The 16,264-nt window shown below is 33.6% G+C and overlaps 1 protein-coding gene across 2 annotated transcripts in view; it reads right to left on the bottom strand.

Moving 5' to 3' along the window:
• Nucleotides 1-12,852, bottom strand: part of LOC126892260 (zinc finger protein 112-like) — a 39,363-nt gene extending 26,511 nt beyond the window's left edge. The window contains exon 1 of one of the 2 annotated variants that reach the window (XM_050661773.1): nt 12,282-12,852. In XM_050661773.1, the coding sequence (XP_050517730.1) occupies nt 12,282-12,507 (226 nt within the window). In that variant the 5' untranslated portion in view covers nt 12,508-12,852. The remainder of the gene's footprint in view (nt 1-12,281) is intronic. The other variant, XM_050661772.1, reaches the window with a different exon arrangement.
• Between the last annotated feature and the right edge of the window lie 3,412 nt (nt 12,853-16,264).

Genomic DNA, 16,264 nt, shown 5'->3' with positions numbered 1-16,264 from the left:
TGTTATTGTACTTTACAGTAGTTATTGTTGAGTTATTAATTAAGACTGGTCGTGTTTTATAGTTTTTTATGTTTTATAGTCGTGACATGAAATTTGGCATACATATACCTAGCTAATATGTCAAAGAAAAAGGTAATACTGTGCCGATGTGTGCTTTGGTCCTGGCAAAAAATACACGTTCAAAATAAGCCCGGAAATGGATGGATGGTTTTTAGACGGTTTTTTGCAAATATTCCAAAAAGTAAATATTTTATCGAAGAAAAACCATTCTTAGCAAAAACATAACTTATAAATAACATAACCTTATAATATGATGCTACTTTATTGAAAATGTTCACATTGTTATGTATATCTCAGTTAATAAATATTTTATTTTACCACATTTTTCTTAAGGGCATAGGCGCAAAATTTCGCCTGTCAATGTTCAATGTGTTTTGAATGTATTCATTTTTTTCGAGTCCTGTGAAAACTAATAAATATTTTTAAAAAATTTAAAGGCAGAATGAAAGATTACATTATTATTGAGGGCCGAAAGTCCCTGAAAACTTCTATAATGTTTATTTTAATAAGTTACAGGGGTGAAAATAAAAGAGAAAATTTAGGGTGATTTTTAATTGCAAATATTTCACTAAAAAGAAACTTTTTATTCATTCTAAGGGACTCTTGACCCTCGGTAATAAGGTAATATTTTATTCTGCGTGTAAATTTTTCAAAAATACTTATTAGTTTTCTCAGGAATCGAAAAAAATTAATACAATTTAAAACACATTAAAAATTTTGACAGCCGATATTTTGCGCCTTTCCCCTTAAAAAGAACAAAATCTGGTTTACAATTAAATTTCAAGCAATTCTTACGGGATTAGTTTCAAAAGTAAATATTTTTAAAAAAACATATGATACACCTCAGTACGGCCCTGTTTAGCTTCCACGTGCGTTTGTTTACAGTTGGGAATTTGTAAAGTGAATGGACTGTAGGTATTTAAAATCCCTATGTTTATAAATTTCAATTTATATTTGATTTGATTTTTGTATAATTTTTAAAATTGTATTACCCTTCTGTTCTTAATTATTAAATTAATAGCTTCTAAATTCACTTGATTTCTGTCTAAAAATAAGTCAAAAGATGAACCTAACCTTAGAATAGAATAGAATAGAAATTTGCTTTATTGTCACTGAAAATTATACAAATTTTATGGACAAAACTTAACATAATCGTCAATATAAAAAAAAATTTAAAAGAAGAAAACACAAAACCGATATATTGCAAAATTAATGCAAATTGCAAAGTGAACATACAACAAAATAAAATACAGACATAGGAACTAGCAAGTTTAAGCTGCTGCATGTGACACCCAAATATAGATAAATTTAGTTACTTGTACATTACTGTAAGTTCTTAGTTATTAAGAAACTCTTCTACTGAATAATATGGTCTTTTAGATAGATGAGCTTTTGTCGTTTTACGGAACTTGGGGAAAGATGTTGCAGATTTGAGTTGTAAAGGGAGATGGTTGTATAGTTTTTTTGCGGAATAATATAGATTTCTTTACTAACTCAGAGGACGGGATCGGTAAATAGATATTAAAAGTTGAATTTCTGGTTGAGTAGTCATGATGGGCCTTGCTGGAAGGCATGCATGTGTTTACAAATTAAGCAAACAGTTTCTAAAATATATAAAGATGGAAGGGTTAAAATTCCGTGATCTTTGAAGTAACTTCTGCAATGTGTTGTTTTTCTGAGGCCAAACAGATACCTTAATACTCTTTTTTGTAATTTAAAAATAACATATAATTGGGTAGCTGTACTAGAACCCCAAAAAGGAAGACCATATCGAAGATGAGACTCGAACAACGAAAAATATGTTAGTTTAGAAGATGCTAATAGTTATTTATGATATAAGTGTTAAAAGTACACGTTTAAGGCACGCGACGCATGTGAAAGTTTGCATGAGTGCCTTATGCACTGTGTTTGTATGAGTGCATTTACATGAGTGCCTTAAAAATGTACTTTTTAACACGCATATCATACAATATTTTTTCTACAAACGTAATTACAGGACAATATCTACAAAAACTTTTACTTGAACTTACTGACATTCCAATTTTATATTTTTTTGACATTACATCAAAATTGCATATAAGGTCAATACGAACTGCAGTGCCTTAAAATTTTTTTAAAGCACTAGTGCCTTTTAACGCTCGTATGGAGTGCTAAAAATTGCATTTTTAACACGGCTGTAGAAAAAATGAGTTATTTCGAAAAAGATCTTATAGCATAGCAGGCTGAGGCGAGTTTCTTACTTAACAAATCGATATGAAGGGACCATTTGAGATTGCTGTCTAAAAAAATACCAATAAATTTTAGAGAATCAACGGTAGAGATCTGGCTGTTATTAACAAGCAGGGGTTGAAGAGTACTTTTATGGGATAATGCTAGTGTCTTATCCACGGTAAAAGAGAGTAAATTAGAGTCAGACCAGGTTTTTATCGTAAGCAAATCAGAAGTTATAGTTGAATGAAGAGATGCAATAGTTGAGTTGCTCCAAGTGATACTGGTATCATCAGCAAAAAGAAAAATTTTCCCATCGATTTTTAAATTAATGATGTCATTTATAAAGATAAGAAACAGTAGAGGACCCAATACTGAACCTTGTGGTAGTCCACATACAATGTTGGTGTTACTAGAGTCAGTATCATTTGCTCTAACTAGTTGTTTCCTATTATTCAAGTAAGATTGGAACCAATTCAAAGAAATATCTCGAATTCCATAGAAATTTAGTTTTTTAATCAAAATGTCGTGATTTACACAATCAAAAGCTTTGGTAAACCTCATGAAGCACAGAAAACATGACATCAGTGGTACATTTATTAGTTAAAAAGCCGAACTTATTTTGGGATAAGATATTGTTATCAATGAGAAAGGGCATAATCGGGTTTTTGTGAGTCTCTCAATAATTTTGGAGAGTACCGGTATCACTAACAAGAGAATTTTACTATCACCATTGCATGTGGTTGTCTTTTTAAAGACAAATCACATGCTATAATTTTTTTATGACAGATATTCGTGAGTTAAAGTTGATTTCATGTAATCGAATCAACTATCTTTCAATAAAGTCGTCCCAGGAATGCAACTCATAAATATTGGCAATATCTGTATAAACTTCGGGCTAATCAATGATGATTGACCATATTCTTGAATTAATCATTTAAACATAAAAACTTCATTTACAAAAATGGATATATTTTGAGTTTGATTGCTGCTTGACAAGAGTTATTTTTCTAATATTATATATCAGTTGTTAGCGTCAACCATAGCAACATTCATTATAGAATCAAAGCTTACATTAAAAAATATAACAAAATAAATTTTATAAAATGTCTAAACAATATCATTTTAAAGTCTGCTTCTTTAAAATGTATAATCTATGTCTGAATTGCCGATATGAATGAGTCAAATTAAATTAAATTATTAGAAGAATTTTTTTACTAAGCAACATGTTTGTTTAATTTAGTAATATGTCATCCTTTGATAACGATGTCTGAGGTGAAAGTCAAAATGTCAATAAAATCATTTTTCAAGTAAAATTGTGACTTATTGCCCATTTAGAATAATACATTAAATAAATAAATATACAGTGGAACCCCCATAAGTCGGCCTCCGATAACCCGGACTGATTTTCATCAGACAAAACAAACATTTTTTCACTTTGACTGAGATTTTAACCAAGAAATAAACAATGCTGTATACACCTGTACGTAATTTAGATGTATTGTGCATATGTATTTCATGTTTTTGCAATTATAATGTGTATTTGTTTATTCCGTTTGAATATAAACTTGATAACACACCACTAGATTGTGTTAATACAATAAGAGATCTTGGAATACTGTTTGACAAATTCTATCATTTCAAAGGCATTACAGATGCTTGGCTTCATGAAATGAAACTGCTATAATTTTAAAAGTCCCAATACCCTAAAATTGTTATACTGTTCTCTTGTTAGACCTCACTTGGAATACTGTTGTAGTATTTGATCACCTTACTATAATGTTTACACAGAAAAAATTAAAAAAGTTCAAAATAAATTCCATAGGTTTTTGGGATTTAAAATTAGAGCTATTAATGGGAATAACAGGTTTTACAGTTATGAAGAAATTAGAGCATATATAAATATCAATACCCTGGAAGAACGTCATTGTCACCATGATTTGAAAATTCTGTAGGTATAGTTTGTTAAATGGTACATCAAATAGTCATTATTTATTGTCTAAGGTTGGTTTTAAAGTTCCTTCATACAGTACTAGAAATGCAGTTGAAAACACTTTTCAGGTACCATTTCATCGATGTAATTATGGCCTCAATGAACCTATAACTAGAATGTTAAGTCTAGCAAATCTAAATACTGAGAGGCTTAATTTTAGTTCCACACCTAACCAACTTATAAGCGACTTGCAACAAATTAATATTGCCTCTTAATTGTTTTGTTTTGTGCATCCTTACCAGTCTGTTTCTAATTTGTTCTGTATGTAATTTATTTCTTTTAACTATTATATTGTATGTGTTATATTATATATATGCAAAAAATATATATAACATATATATACAAACAAATGTAACTGTATTGGGCTTGTCCCGTGGAAATAAAAAAAAACAAAACAAGCACTGAACGTGTTAATCTGACTTATTGAGGTTCCACTGTAATTTATATTTACCTACTTAAAGAACGGACTGGGACGTTTCTCCGTCGCCGTTTCGCCGTCGCCATTTCGCCGTCGCCATTTCGCTGTCGAGCCACTTCGCCGTCGGCCGTTTCGCCGTCGCCATCCCGGCATTGGTTAAGTTTACAAGAACGTGATAACATACTAACTTTTTTTATACTAAATGTCGCAAGAACGTGATAACACTAACTTTTTTTTATACTAAATGTCAGTGTAAATAAAATACTGATGTTGCTAGTAAAACCTAAGTTATATTTTCGTATTCAACTATACATTGTTTTCGTCTGAAAAATAAAATATTTACAGTATTAAAAATATTCAGTATTAAAAATAAACAGATAAATATGACTACTCGTATTATCAGATTCCGGGAAATAAACAATATTGAGAAAAGGGATTTCAATTTCAATTGTTTTTACTGTATCAAAAATAAAAAACTTCATTATGCAAAAGTGATAGTATAATAATCGTTCGAAAACCATTCAAAACTTATATACAAGTAATGATCATCCCGAAATTATAAGTACGAATGCTAACAACGAAATGGCGACGGCGAAATGGCTCGACGGAAAAAACGGCGACGGCGAAATGGCTCGACGGCGAAATGGCTCGACGGCGAAATGGCTCGACGGCGAAATGGCTCGACGGCGAAACGGCGACGGCGAAATGGCTTGACGGCGAAACGGCGACGGCGAAATGGCGACGGCGAAATGACGACGGCGAAACGGCGACGGCGAAATGTCCTAGACCCCTTAAAGAATACTATTACACAAAATTTTCTTTCATTGGTACAAATAAATCTAAGTCTTACCCAAAAGAAAATATTGATGTTTTTACCAAAATGTGCGTGGTCTTAGAACTAAACTAAATACTCTTCAATCAAGTGTTACTGCAAACTGTTACCTCTATTATTATATTAACTGAGACATGGTTGACCAACGATATTAGTGACAGTGAGTTGGGGTTATTTGATTATAACATTTACAGATGTGATAGAAGCCAAAATACTAGTAATTTGTTAAGAGTAGGTGGTGTGCTGATAGCAGTATTAAAGAATTCTTACATGTTCCATGTTGCTCAATTGCTCAATCCCCAGACGGGGATTGAGCAATTATTTGTTAAAATAGGAACATGTTTGGACACGATCATAATTGCTGCTGTCTAAATGTAGAGACAATGAGACGACTTAACGCCTTTGAAATGTGGACCTATTGAAGAATTAGGAGGGTTTCCTGGGTAGGTAAAGTTACAAACAATGAAGCAGTGGCGGCCCGTGAGGTAGTGCCATAGAGCCATGGCACTACCTTGCTAACTATGCAGAAACATATTTTTTATCTTAAAAACATTTTAATGCCTGTTTATTTTTTTTGTGAATATTTCTCTTTATTTTTATAAATTATATCAAATCTGGCAACTGTGTAGCGCAATGCAAATCTACCGACTCTGGCCACCCACAGCTGACCGGATAAAGGATGAAAATCATAAAAATCCCAGTGCCGAACGGCATAGTGGCTCGTGAGAAAAGAGAAAGATTGTATGAGCATCCTGTGTAAGTGACAGAGAGAGAGAGCGGTATTGCACTTTTAACATACGTTTAAATTGGAGTCTCCGTGCCAGGCTCGAAATCTCGAAAAGGAAGTTAGTGGATCTTAAGATACAATGTTTTAGATCTACATATTTCTAGTTTCTTTACGCGTTCGCTTGACGCTATTGTGTTTATTGTCTACTACTGTATTGTATATTTGTGTTTATACTCTACTATATTTTTTAATTTGTAATTATTAGTTAGTGCGTTGTGATCGTGGGTGTCGTAGGTATAAAAATAATATTTTGATTATTTTCTACGTTTAATTTATTTATTGACAATGAATCAAATTAGTATATTAAAAAACTCTTTTGGTGGTTTTTCGTTAGAAAAAAAAACTACAAATTAAAGAACTCGGTCGGCCTTTACCCGATTTAAAAATTGAAAAACAAAGTGGAAATGGACAAAAACTTCGCTGTCATAAGTTTAATAAAATTATTTATGATAAAAATAGCTGGTTGTGTGGTTGCGAACAAACTAATAAACCCTTCTGTTTTGTATGCGTTTTGTTTGGAGGTGACGAGACTTGGTCAAACAAAGGCACCGATGATCTTGTACATATATGGGAGAAATTGAAATCCCATGAAAAATCTAAAGTGCACATGAATAACGTTTTTAGCTTTTCAATGCTTGGTAAGTTAAATATAAAAACCCAATTAAATTCAGCTTATCGTGATACTCTATTTATATTTTATATCCTTTTTGACCATATCGTAAAACCGCCACAAAAAATTTAGGCAGCTGCCCGGATTCTGGCACTACCTTCCTAAAGTTATACGAGCCGCCACTGCAATGAAGTACTGAGAAGAATAGGTAAAGAGAAGGAAGTTGAACTTACAATTAAAGAAAGAAAACTACAGTATCTCGGACATGTGATGCGGGGCGAGAAGTATGGCATCCTGCGACTCATAATGCAGGGAAAGATAGATGGCAGAAAAAGCATCGGCAGAAGACGAATTTCATGGCTGAAGAACCTGAGAGAATGGTTTGGATGCAGCTCAAAACAACTATTTAGAGCTACTGCCTCAAAAATTAAAATAGCTATGATGATTGCCAACTTCCGTAGCGGAGATGGCACCTGAAGAAGAAGAAGATATTCCACCACGTTCTCCATTAAACAAGTACCTGAACTCCTTTACAACAGTAGATTGTATTATGGAAAATCATGAAGAGTCTGTATGGCTTTGTGGTGATTATATATATATATATATATATATATATATATATATATATATCCCGTTCACAGCGTAATACGCCTTTGGGTTCCCGTTCGCCAAGCCTGTCTATTCTGCCAGTCTTCTTCAGATAGATTTCTTGCTGACATTGCTTTTGAGATTCCTTGGATCCATGTTGTTGGTGGTCGTCCTCGTTTTCTTTTCTCTGGTGGTACCCATTCTAATATCTTTTTGGGTAGTCTTTCTTCCCCCATACGTCTAACATGTCCGTACCATATTAGTTGTTGTTTTTCGATGTCTTCTATAATTGATCTTTGTACTTTCATTTGTCTCCTGATGTCCTCATTTTTCACATGTTCTAATCTAGACTTTCCCGCTGCTCTCCTCCAAAAATCCATTTCAACTGCCAATAGGTTACCTTTAAGTTTTTGTGATAACTGCCACACTTCTGAGCCATAGACGATTACTGGTTTTAATATGGTATTATATATTCGTTTTTTCGTTTCCGGTCTTATATTTTTTTGCCATAATACTGAATTCAACGCACCTATAACTTGTTTTCCTTTGGTTATTCTGTCTTTTATGGCTTCATCACTTCGTCCTGTCTTTGTCAGTTTTACCCCCAAATATGTACATTGGTCACATTTCTTAATAGTTTCATCTTCTAAGTCGAGGTCATCTGGATTATTTTCTCCTCCTACGCAAAGATATTGTGTTTTTTGGACATTTACTTCGAGGCCCCATTTTTTGTACTCTTCCATTAGTTTTCTAGCCATATACTCCAGGTCTTCTTTGTCTTGGGCAATAACTACCTGGTCATCTGCATAGTGCAACGTATATAACGTTTCATCCCCAATAGATAGCCCCATCCCTTTACACTTCTTCTTCCAGTGCCTGAGTGCTTCATCGATATATATGTTGAACAGTATGGGAGATAAACAACAACCTTGCTTAAGTCCTTTTGTTACCTGAAAACCATTAGACACCTCTTTTCCTATTTTAACTTTTGCTATTGTGTTCTTATAAAGCTCTTTAATAGCATCGATTAGTGTAACGCTGATACTGGTTTTCTCCAATACTTTCCACAACTTCGCAACCGGCACGGTGTCATATGCTTTTGTTAAATCGACTAAGAGTAAATGCACTTCTCGAGATCTCAGTGTTCTTTTCTCAAGTATTTGGGATAAGCAGAAAATACTATCTATTGTGGATCGTCCTGCTCTGAATCCGTTTTGTTCTTCTGACTCAAAAGGGCGGTATTCTTCGCATATGCGTTCTTTTATAATTCTTCCATATAATCTGCTAAGCGTACTCGTAACAGTTATACCCCGATAGTTATTGCAATCTTCCTTATTTCCTTTCTTATGGATAGATGTAATCCATCCTTCTTTCCAACTTTGTGGCACTGGTTCTCCATGCAAGTGCCTATTGAAAACTTCTGTTAGAATCTCGAATAGTTTGTTGGTTCCATTTTTTATTAACTCTGCATATATCCCCTCTGGACCAGGAGCACGTCCATTTTTCAGCAATGGTGATTTTAATATGCCATATTGCACTAGGTCAACCGAAGATTTCTGTTCAGTACCGGTGGCAGAGGTTGGTGAATCACTGTAATAGCGCAATAGCGGACTCTTGTGCATTTCACAACTTATATCAGGTGAATGAAGCCCCAACAACACTGATAGAATCCTGGATCTGATACTATCCACTAATAAAAATACTTCTGTACATTGAGCGACAACCCATTGATACCAGCTGATAGATATCATCCTCCATTGAACATTCAGATTAAGAACAATACGAATCACACAAATGAAAGCAGTCATCAGAATGATATGTTTTATTATGATTTTAAATCAGCTGATTTAACTCTCTTAAATGGCTGTTTAAGTCAAATTACAGTCGGAAAAATGAAAGAATACCCATGAACGATCACGTCAATCACTTATTTTGTATTTGCTGTCTTTTTCTATAACAAACGTTTGTTATTTATAGAAAAAGACAGCAAATATAAAGTAAGTGATTGATGTGATCGTTCATGGGTATTCTTTAATTTTTCTGACTGTAATTGGGATGAAGTATTATTAAATCACTGTCAATAATATGGTAAACATTTTTTATGATATTCTGTACTTTTTTGTTCATGCTGTAAGTCCTCAAAAAAAAAGTATCTAAAAGCATCATGGTTTACCCCAGAGTTGAAGCAGCTGACAATCCAGAAAAAACAGGCTCACAAAAAATTTAAAAATTCAGGGTTAAGAGGTGATTATGTTGATTATAGCATACTTCGAGCTGAGTGTAAAAACTTATCTCAATTGTGCTACCTACAGTTCGTTGAAAAATCTGAATTTTCTTTAACAGATCAAAGAAATATACAACAGTTCTGGAACTTTGTTAAGAGCAAGCGAAGTGGAAATGAACTACCACCTTTGTTGTTCTTTAAAGATAAAGAATGTCAGTTGGGACCTGATCTGCCTGATCTTTTTGCAGAATATTTTCAGTCAGTGTACACTGACAAAAATATCAATCCGCAAAGTAAACCCTCATTTAATCATATTTGTATCTCTGATTATAATATTCCTATATCAACCATTTACGAGGAGATGGCTAATATTGACATAATGAAGGGACCATGTTCAGATGGCATCCCTCCTTCAGTTCTTAAATCTTGTAGTTTTGTTCTTTCACGTCCACTTCATGAGAATATTCAATAAATCTCTTGCTTCAGGTCTCTTTCCAGATTTCTGGAAAGCGAGTTATCTTATGCCTATCTATAAGTCTGGTAACATACCTGATATATCCAACTATAGACCAGTATGCAGTCTTAATTCCATTCCAAAATTATTCCAGAAAATAGTAGCGGCTTTTTTAAGATCAAAATTAAGTTTGACAGTAATAGAAGAGCAGTTTGAGTTTCTTAGCAAAAAATCTGCAGAATTAAATTTAATTACTTTTGCTAACTATCTGTCGGAAGTCTTGGATGGGGACGGGGAGGTTCACGCGATCTACACAGACTTTTCCAAGCGATTCGATAGGGTAAACCACAAAATCTTGCTCAACAAACTAGAAACTGCTGGTATTCAGGGAACATTATTGGAATGGCTAGCCAGTTATCTAACTGAAAGATGTCAAAGGTAAATAATTACATGTCTAAAAATATTCCCAACCCCTCTGGAGTACCACAAGGGTCCCACCTGAGACCCTTATTATTTGTATTATTTGTCAATGACATTTCGGACTGTCTTAGATTTGCTGAATTCTTGTGTTTTGCAGATGACCTGAAATGCTACCTAAAATATCCTCCCCAGAGGACTGTCTTAAACTTTGAACAATCAGATCTGGCCAGACTGGATGAGTGGTGTGAGATCAATGCCATGGATCTAAACATCACTAAGTGCAACTCCATAACTTTTACTAAAAAACTTAATAAAATTAATTTTGAATATTGTATTAAAGGGACACCATTGTCCCAAGTCTCATCTATTAGGGACCTTGGAGTCACAATGGACTACACACTCTCTTTTGTCAATCACATTGACATCATAGTTTCTAGAGCACTTAGGATGCCTGGATTCATTAAGCGAAGCACACAGGACTTTAGGAGTATTAATGCTATTAGATTGCTGTACTATAGTGTTGTCAGGCCTAGTGATGTAATATTTCCGGGAATATTGGAAACTTTCGGAAACTTATGGAAATATTGCATTTTTATTAAAATGATTGTAATAAATTATACAAATCATTAGTTCTTCTTCTTTTTCGTCTAGCATGTCCACATCTGAACATAAGCATCTTCAAGTCTTCCTTTCCATTGTTTTTTATTGTACCCTACTTGTAGCCAATTTTTCTCGGCAGTTCATTTTTAATACGGTTTATAAGTTTCTTGCTCTCAAATTTGTTTAAAATGCCTAATTTTTTAGTAATAGACGAAAAAAGCGAAAATTTACCGTTTTTTTATCTTCATTTGTTTATAACTATGTATATCATCAAAATCGGCTGCAGGAAACATATAGGTTATTATAATAGATGTCCATACTCATACTACTCAAAAAATTTGGTTTCGGCCTGAAGGGGGTTGTGTCACCAACAGGATATTTTTTTCCTTATTTCTCTGAACTAAAAAGATTATTAAAAAAATTACTGAAAAGTGATAATTTTAAAATCACAGGAAAGTGCCACTCAGAGGTTAAGCAAAATTAAATTAAAACTTGTAGCTACTTTAGTTTTTTCAATTTATAAATCTAGTTTAAATTAAACTAAAAGGAAAGATATCTTTTTTGTAAACAAACACATTTGACAGCTAAACAGCTGGCTCCGGTTGGATGATGACGAGTGTAATTATCCACCACCGTCTCAGAGGTAGGTGTAGAAAAGTGTTACACTTTTTTTCCTACAGCATTTCAAAGAAACGAGTTGTACGTGTTCTACGACACAAGTTGAGTGTATCGTGAAAAAAAGTGTAAACACTACCCAAAGAAACAACAAAGTGTAACACTTTTACACTTTTCAAGAACTAGTGTTACACTTAAAACAAAGGAACAGATCTAATGTGTCTTTTTTGTCCCGAAATATGACATACCTATCACCCTATGGATCAGCCTAGGTGTTATAGAATCTATAAAATGTGTAGGTACATCAACAAAAGTGACATCGTTGATTGCTGGAATGTATAAAGTAGAAAACATTCGAGATACTATAAAAGAAGTGGTCTTGATATCCGGATTTTTTCATATCTGGATCGGTCGGTCGCCACATTAATCCGGATGTGGCAGGTTTTACTGTACTATACATTTTGTTACTTACCTTTTTCAGTTATTTGGTCTTCTTCAAATGGGTTGAGTTTATTTCCATGTTGTTCTATTTCATTATTCATGGGACATTTCTTCAAGTCTACAGAATCACATGTGTCCTGGTGGTTGGATTCATCCTGAACTTCACATTTAAAGCTATCCAAAAGAGCATCATCTAAGTGATTATACTCTATTTCTATTTTGCACGTTTCCTCCGTAATTTCTTGTTTTACTTCCATTTTGTTACACTTATAATATAAAAAGCGTGGAATGTTTTATTTATGTTTACTATTTAGAACAATCACAAACAATCAACAATGAATTGTCAATAATGTCAATGCGGATGGAATGGCCCTGTCCCAGAGCATTATAAAGTTAGCGAAATGGTTTTTTCAAAGTCATTATTTTTACTTCTGTAATATCTACAATAATTGCACCTTATTTGCGGATAATTGCACCATTCAAAATTTCATTTGCTGATTTTCCGTTTTCGAGATATAAGCAAATGAAAAGTGGAGATTTCGGCGCAGCGCTAAAAATAAATTTCGATTCCCAGGGTATAAAATGCCGTAAAATCACTAAATAACCATATCACCCAATTGCACCTCATTTGCGGATTATGAATAAACTGGTTTTAATTGATAATAATGAAAATTGAAAATTTTATTAAGAAAAACGATCTGATGTTGGTTGCCTACACTCTAGGGGCAAATTTGGTAAATCTAAACTGTAAGGCTAAAAGCAGTGCCGGATTTACATGATGAACCCTACTAGGCATTAGTATTTTTGGCGCCCTACGCCTTGATCTCCCCCTCACCCCAACTCCCTTATAATCAACCAACTTTTGGGTTTACCAAGCTCTACCAAAAAACCAGCCAACGACTGGTAATATCCTTTTACTTTACTTAAAGTTGAATTTTCATACTGAAGCTTAGTACTGACTTTTTGTAATCGTTCTAAAACGGTACTCCAAAATATGGACAAAAATACTGTCTCTAGTGATTCAAGGTTTAATCTTAGAGCAGATGCATCACTACGGCATGAAGGTTTTTCGTTCCTGTCATTCTCTATTAGTTTCAAAGATTCTGTAATTGCCAGCCAATTTTCTTTCAGAGCTCGACAAGCATCGTTTCTCGCTAACCAAGGTGTTTTAGATAGGCTTTGAAGTATCACAGAGCATTTTGGTTCAAATAAAGCTCCCGTCGATGTGTTGAACTTGTAAAAAAATTGTACAGTTCTTAAAGTAGACCAAAAAAAAAGAAATAGCAACCACATATGAACTAACGGCCACAGATCCTACCAGATTTAAGGAATTAGCGGCACGTGGGACATACTCAGCCTGAGGACATAGTTTTTTATTCTGGTTTGAACATCTGAGTCCCTGCCATATTAGTGGCATTGTCATATGACTAACCACGGCATTTTGTGATATCCAAATCGAATTTATCACAAACATCGATAATACCATTTACAATCTCTTCAGCTTTGTGTCCGACGTTAGGCAAAAAACACAAAAAGCGTTCTACGGGTATGCCATCTCTAGTTATATTCGTTAGTACCAACGTTAATTGGTCAATATGAGATATGTCTGGAGTGGAGTCTACCATAATCCCAAAATATTTTACTTCCTTAGTTTCATTTAATATTTTGTCTTCGAACATTTTCAGCCATAAGAAGGATAACTTCTTCAGATGTTGACTAGGAAATGTATGAAGTTGTACCTGAAGCTCCATCGCCATATACTTTCAATTGCTCTGCAAGAAAGGAGTCAAATTCGAATAAAAATGATTGTATTAAACCTAAAAAGATGTCTTGATCAAACAGTTCAACATATTCATGGCTACCACGAAAAGCTAATCCTTTTGTGGATAGAAATTTTACAATTCTTCCTTGGTCCTTATATATCTTACACTGTGAAATTACTGTTATGGTTCCCTGTATAAATAAAACGCATTGACATTATGCAGTGGTACCTCGAGATACGAGGGTAATTCGTTCCATAACCTTGCTCGTATGTCAAATTGCTCGTAAGTCAAAGCAATTTTCTCCATTGAAATTAACTGAAATGTCATTAATCCGTTCGTCCCAAAAAAACCACCTTAGTTGTTTTTGTTAAGTGGTTTTAAATAAGAAAAATGTGAAGCGCTTAATTTTCGTTAGTGGTCTTCGCTTTTTTCGTCACACTTTGCTCATTTTCATCTGCAGCTCAGTTAAAAAAACTGTCCAAAGAGGTTTGTTTCTTCCTCCCTTTCATAAATCGCTCATGCCTTCTGACATATGATGGCTTTGTGTTAAGGTTCCTCCTTGAAGTTGCTTCCTTCACCCACACATCAATAGTTTCTCCATAGTTTCATGGAGAGAGGTCCGGAGCTTGGAAATTATTGTAACGCCCTTAGCTGGCATTATGCCCTTTATCAAATCCTTCAATTTAGAAGTAGGTAGTCAAAAAGAGGCATGAATTTTAATAAAAAGCGGTTCCTCGTATCTCAAATTTTGCTCTCATCTCAAAGCAAAACATCGCTCGCTCGGCGGCTCGTATCTCAAAACATTCGTATATTAGGGCGCTCGTATATCGAGGTACCACTGTATAACTATATTATATTACATATTACAAAAATAGCCTTACACCTGATTTAAAACAAGTTTTTGAACATCCCAGAGATACTGATTCTGTTTCTAATATTGAAAGTTTTAAAGTTCATCTGTCACAAACACTCAGAAAAGTAAAACCTGATTTATATCATACTACACCAACATACCTAATATTTCTTGTTCTTTAGGTATAGTTTTCATTTTAGTCCAGTTTTGCCTTTTTGTATGTTGTTTATATACAGGGTGAGTCATGAGGAACTATACATACTCCTACCTCGTATGCAGGCCTCTATGGGGAATAACAAATGACCATTAAAAAGTGTCTCCTCCCATTGTTTAATAATATACAGGGCGACTTGTTAATTTTTACAGAAATTTGTATTCGTCATAATTTTCGAACAGTAAGATCGATGTGTCTCTTAATTTGGTCAATCGTTACACTATTACCACCCAATCAACTGGTTTATTCAAACTAGAAAAAAATCAGGTCCGGCTTTAAGAAATTAATTTTTAATCTATGGTTCATTTCGCCAAACTTTTAATTCATAGTCAAATTTGATTACTTTGTAAATAATTAAGTAATTGTGTGGGGAAAAAATAAATATGCCATTTTATTAATTGCCTATTTGTGTAATTTGTAAAATTCTTATTAGAGTTTTCAAAAACCATATACAGGGTGAAATTTTTTCTACGACCAAAACGAACTAATTTTTTAAATTCGGGCCTGATTTTTTTCTAATTTAAATAAATCAGTTAATTGGGTGGTAACTTATAAATTAAATATTTGTTCAAAAAAAATTAACTAAGTTAATTTTTTTAAACTATCTTTCACTTTACCAAACTTTTAATTCATAGTCAAATTTGATTTTTTTATAAAGTAATCGTGTGGGGAAAAAATAAATATGCCATCTTAATTACTTATTTGTCTAATTTGTAAAATTAATATTAGAGTTTTCAAAAACCGTATACAGGGTGAAATTTTTTCTAAGACCAAAACGAACTAATTTTTAAAGCCGGACCACATCGATCTTACCGTTCAAAAATTATGAAGAATACAAATTTCTGTAAAAATTATTAAGTCGCCCTGTATATTATTAAACAATGGGAGCAAACACTTTTTAATGGTCATTTGTTATTCCCCATACCAAAGAATACATATCTCAGTGGGAGATATGTATTCTTTGCCCATATCATAGGGGCCTCCATACGAGGTAGGAGTATGTACAATGTACAGTTCTTCATGACTCACCCTGTATATGTAAGTACTTGTTGTTTATATACCACTGGAATATTCCCAGAAGACTGGCTTAGATCGACATTTATACCTATACCCATACCCAAGAAAAATAAAGCAAATAGATGCTCACAGTTCAGATTAATTAGCCTAATGAGCCATTTTCTGAA

The sequence above is a fragment of the Diabrotica virgifera genome, chromosome 9, assembly GCF_917563875.1.
Source record: "Diabrotica virgifera virgifera chromosome 9, PGI_DIABVI_V3a".
Taxonomy (NCBI): Eukaryota; Metazoa; Arthropoda; class Insecta; order Coleoptera; family Chrysomelidae; genus Diabrotica; species Diabrotica virgifera.
This window is presented reverse-complemented; position numbering and strand designations above follow the sequence as displayed.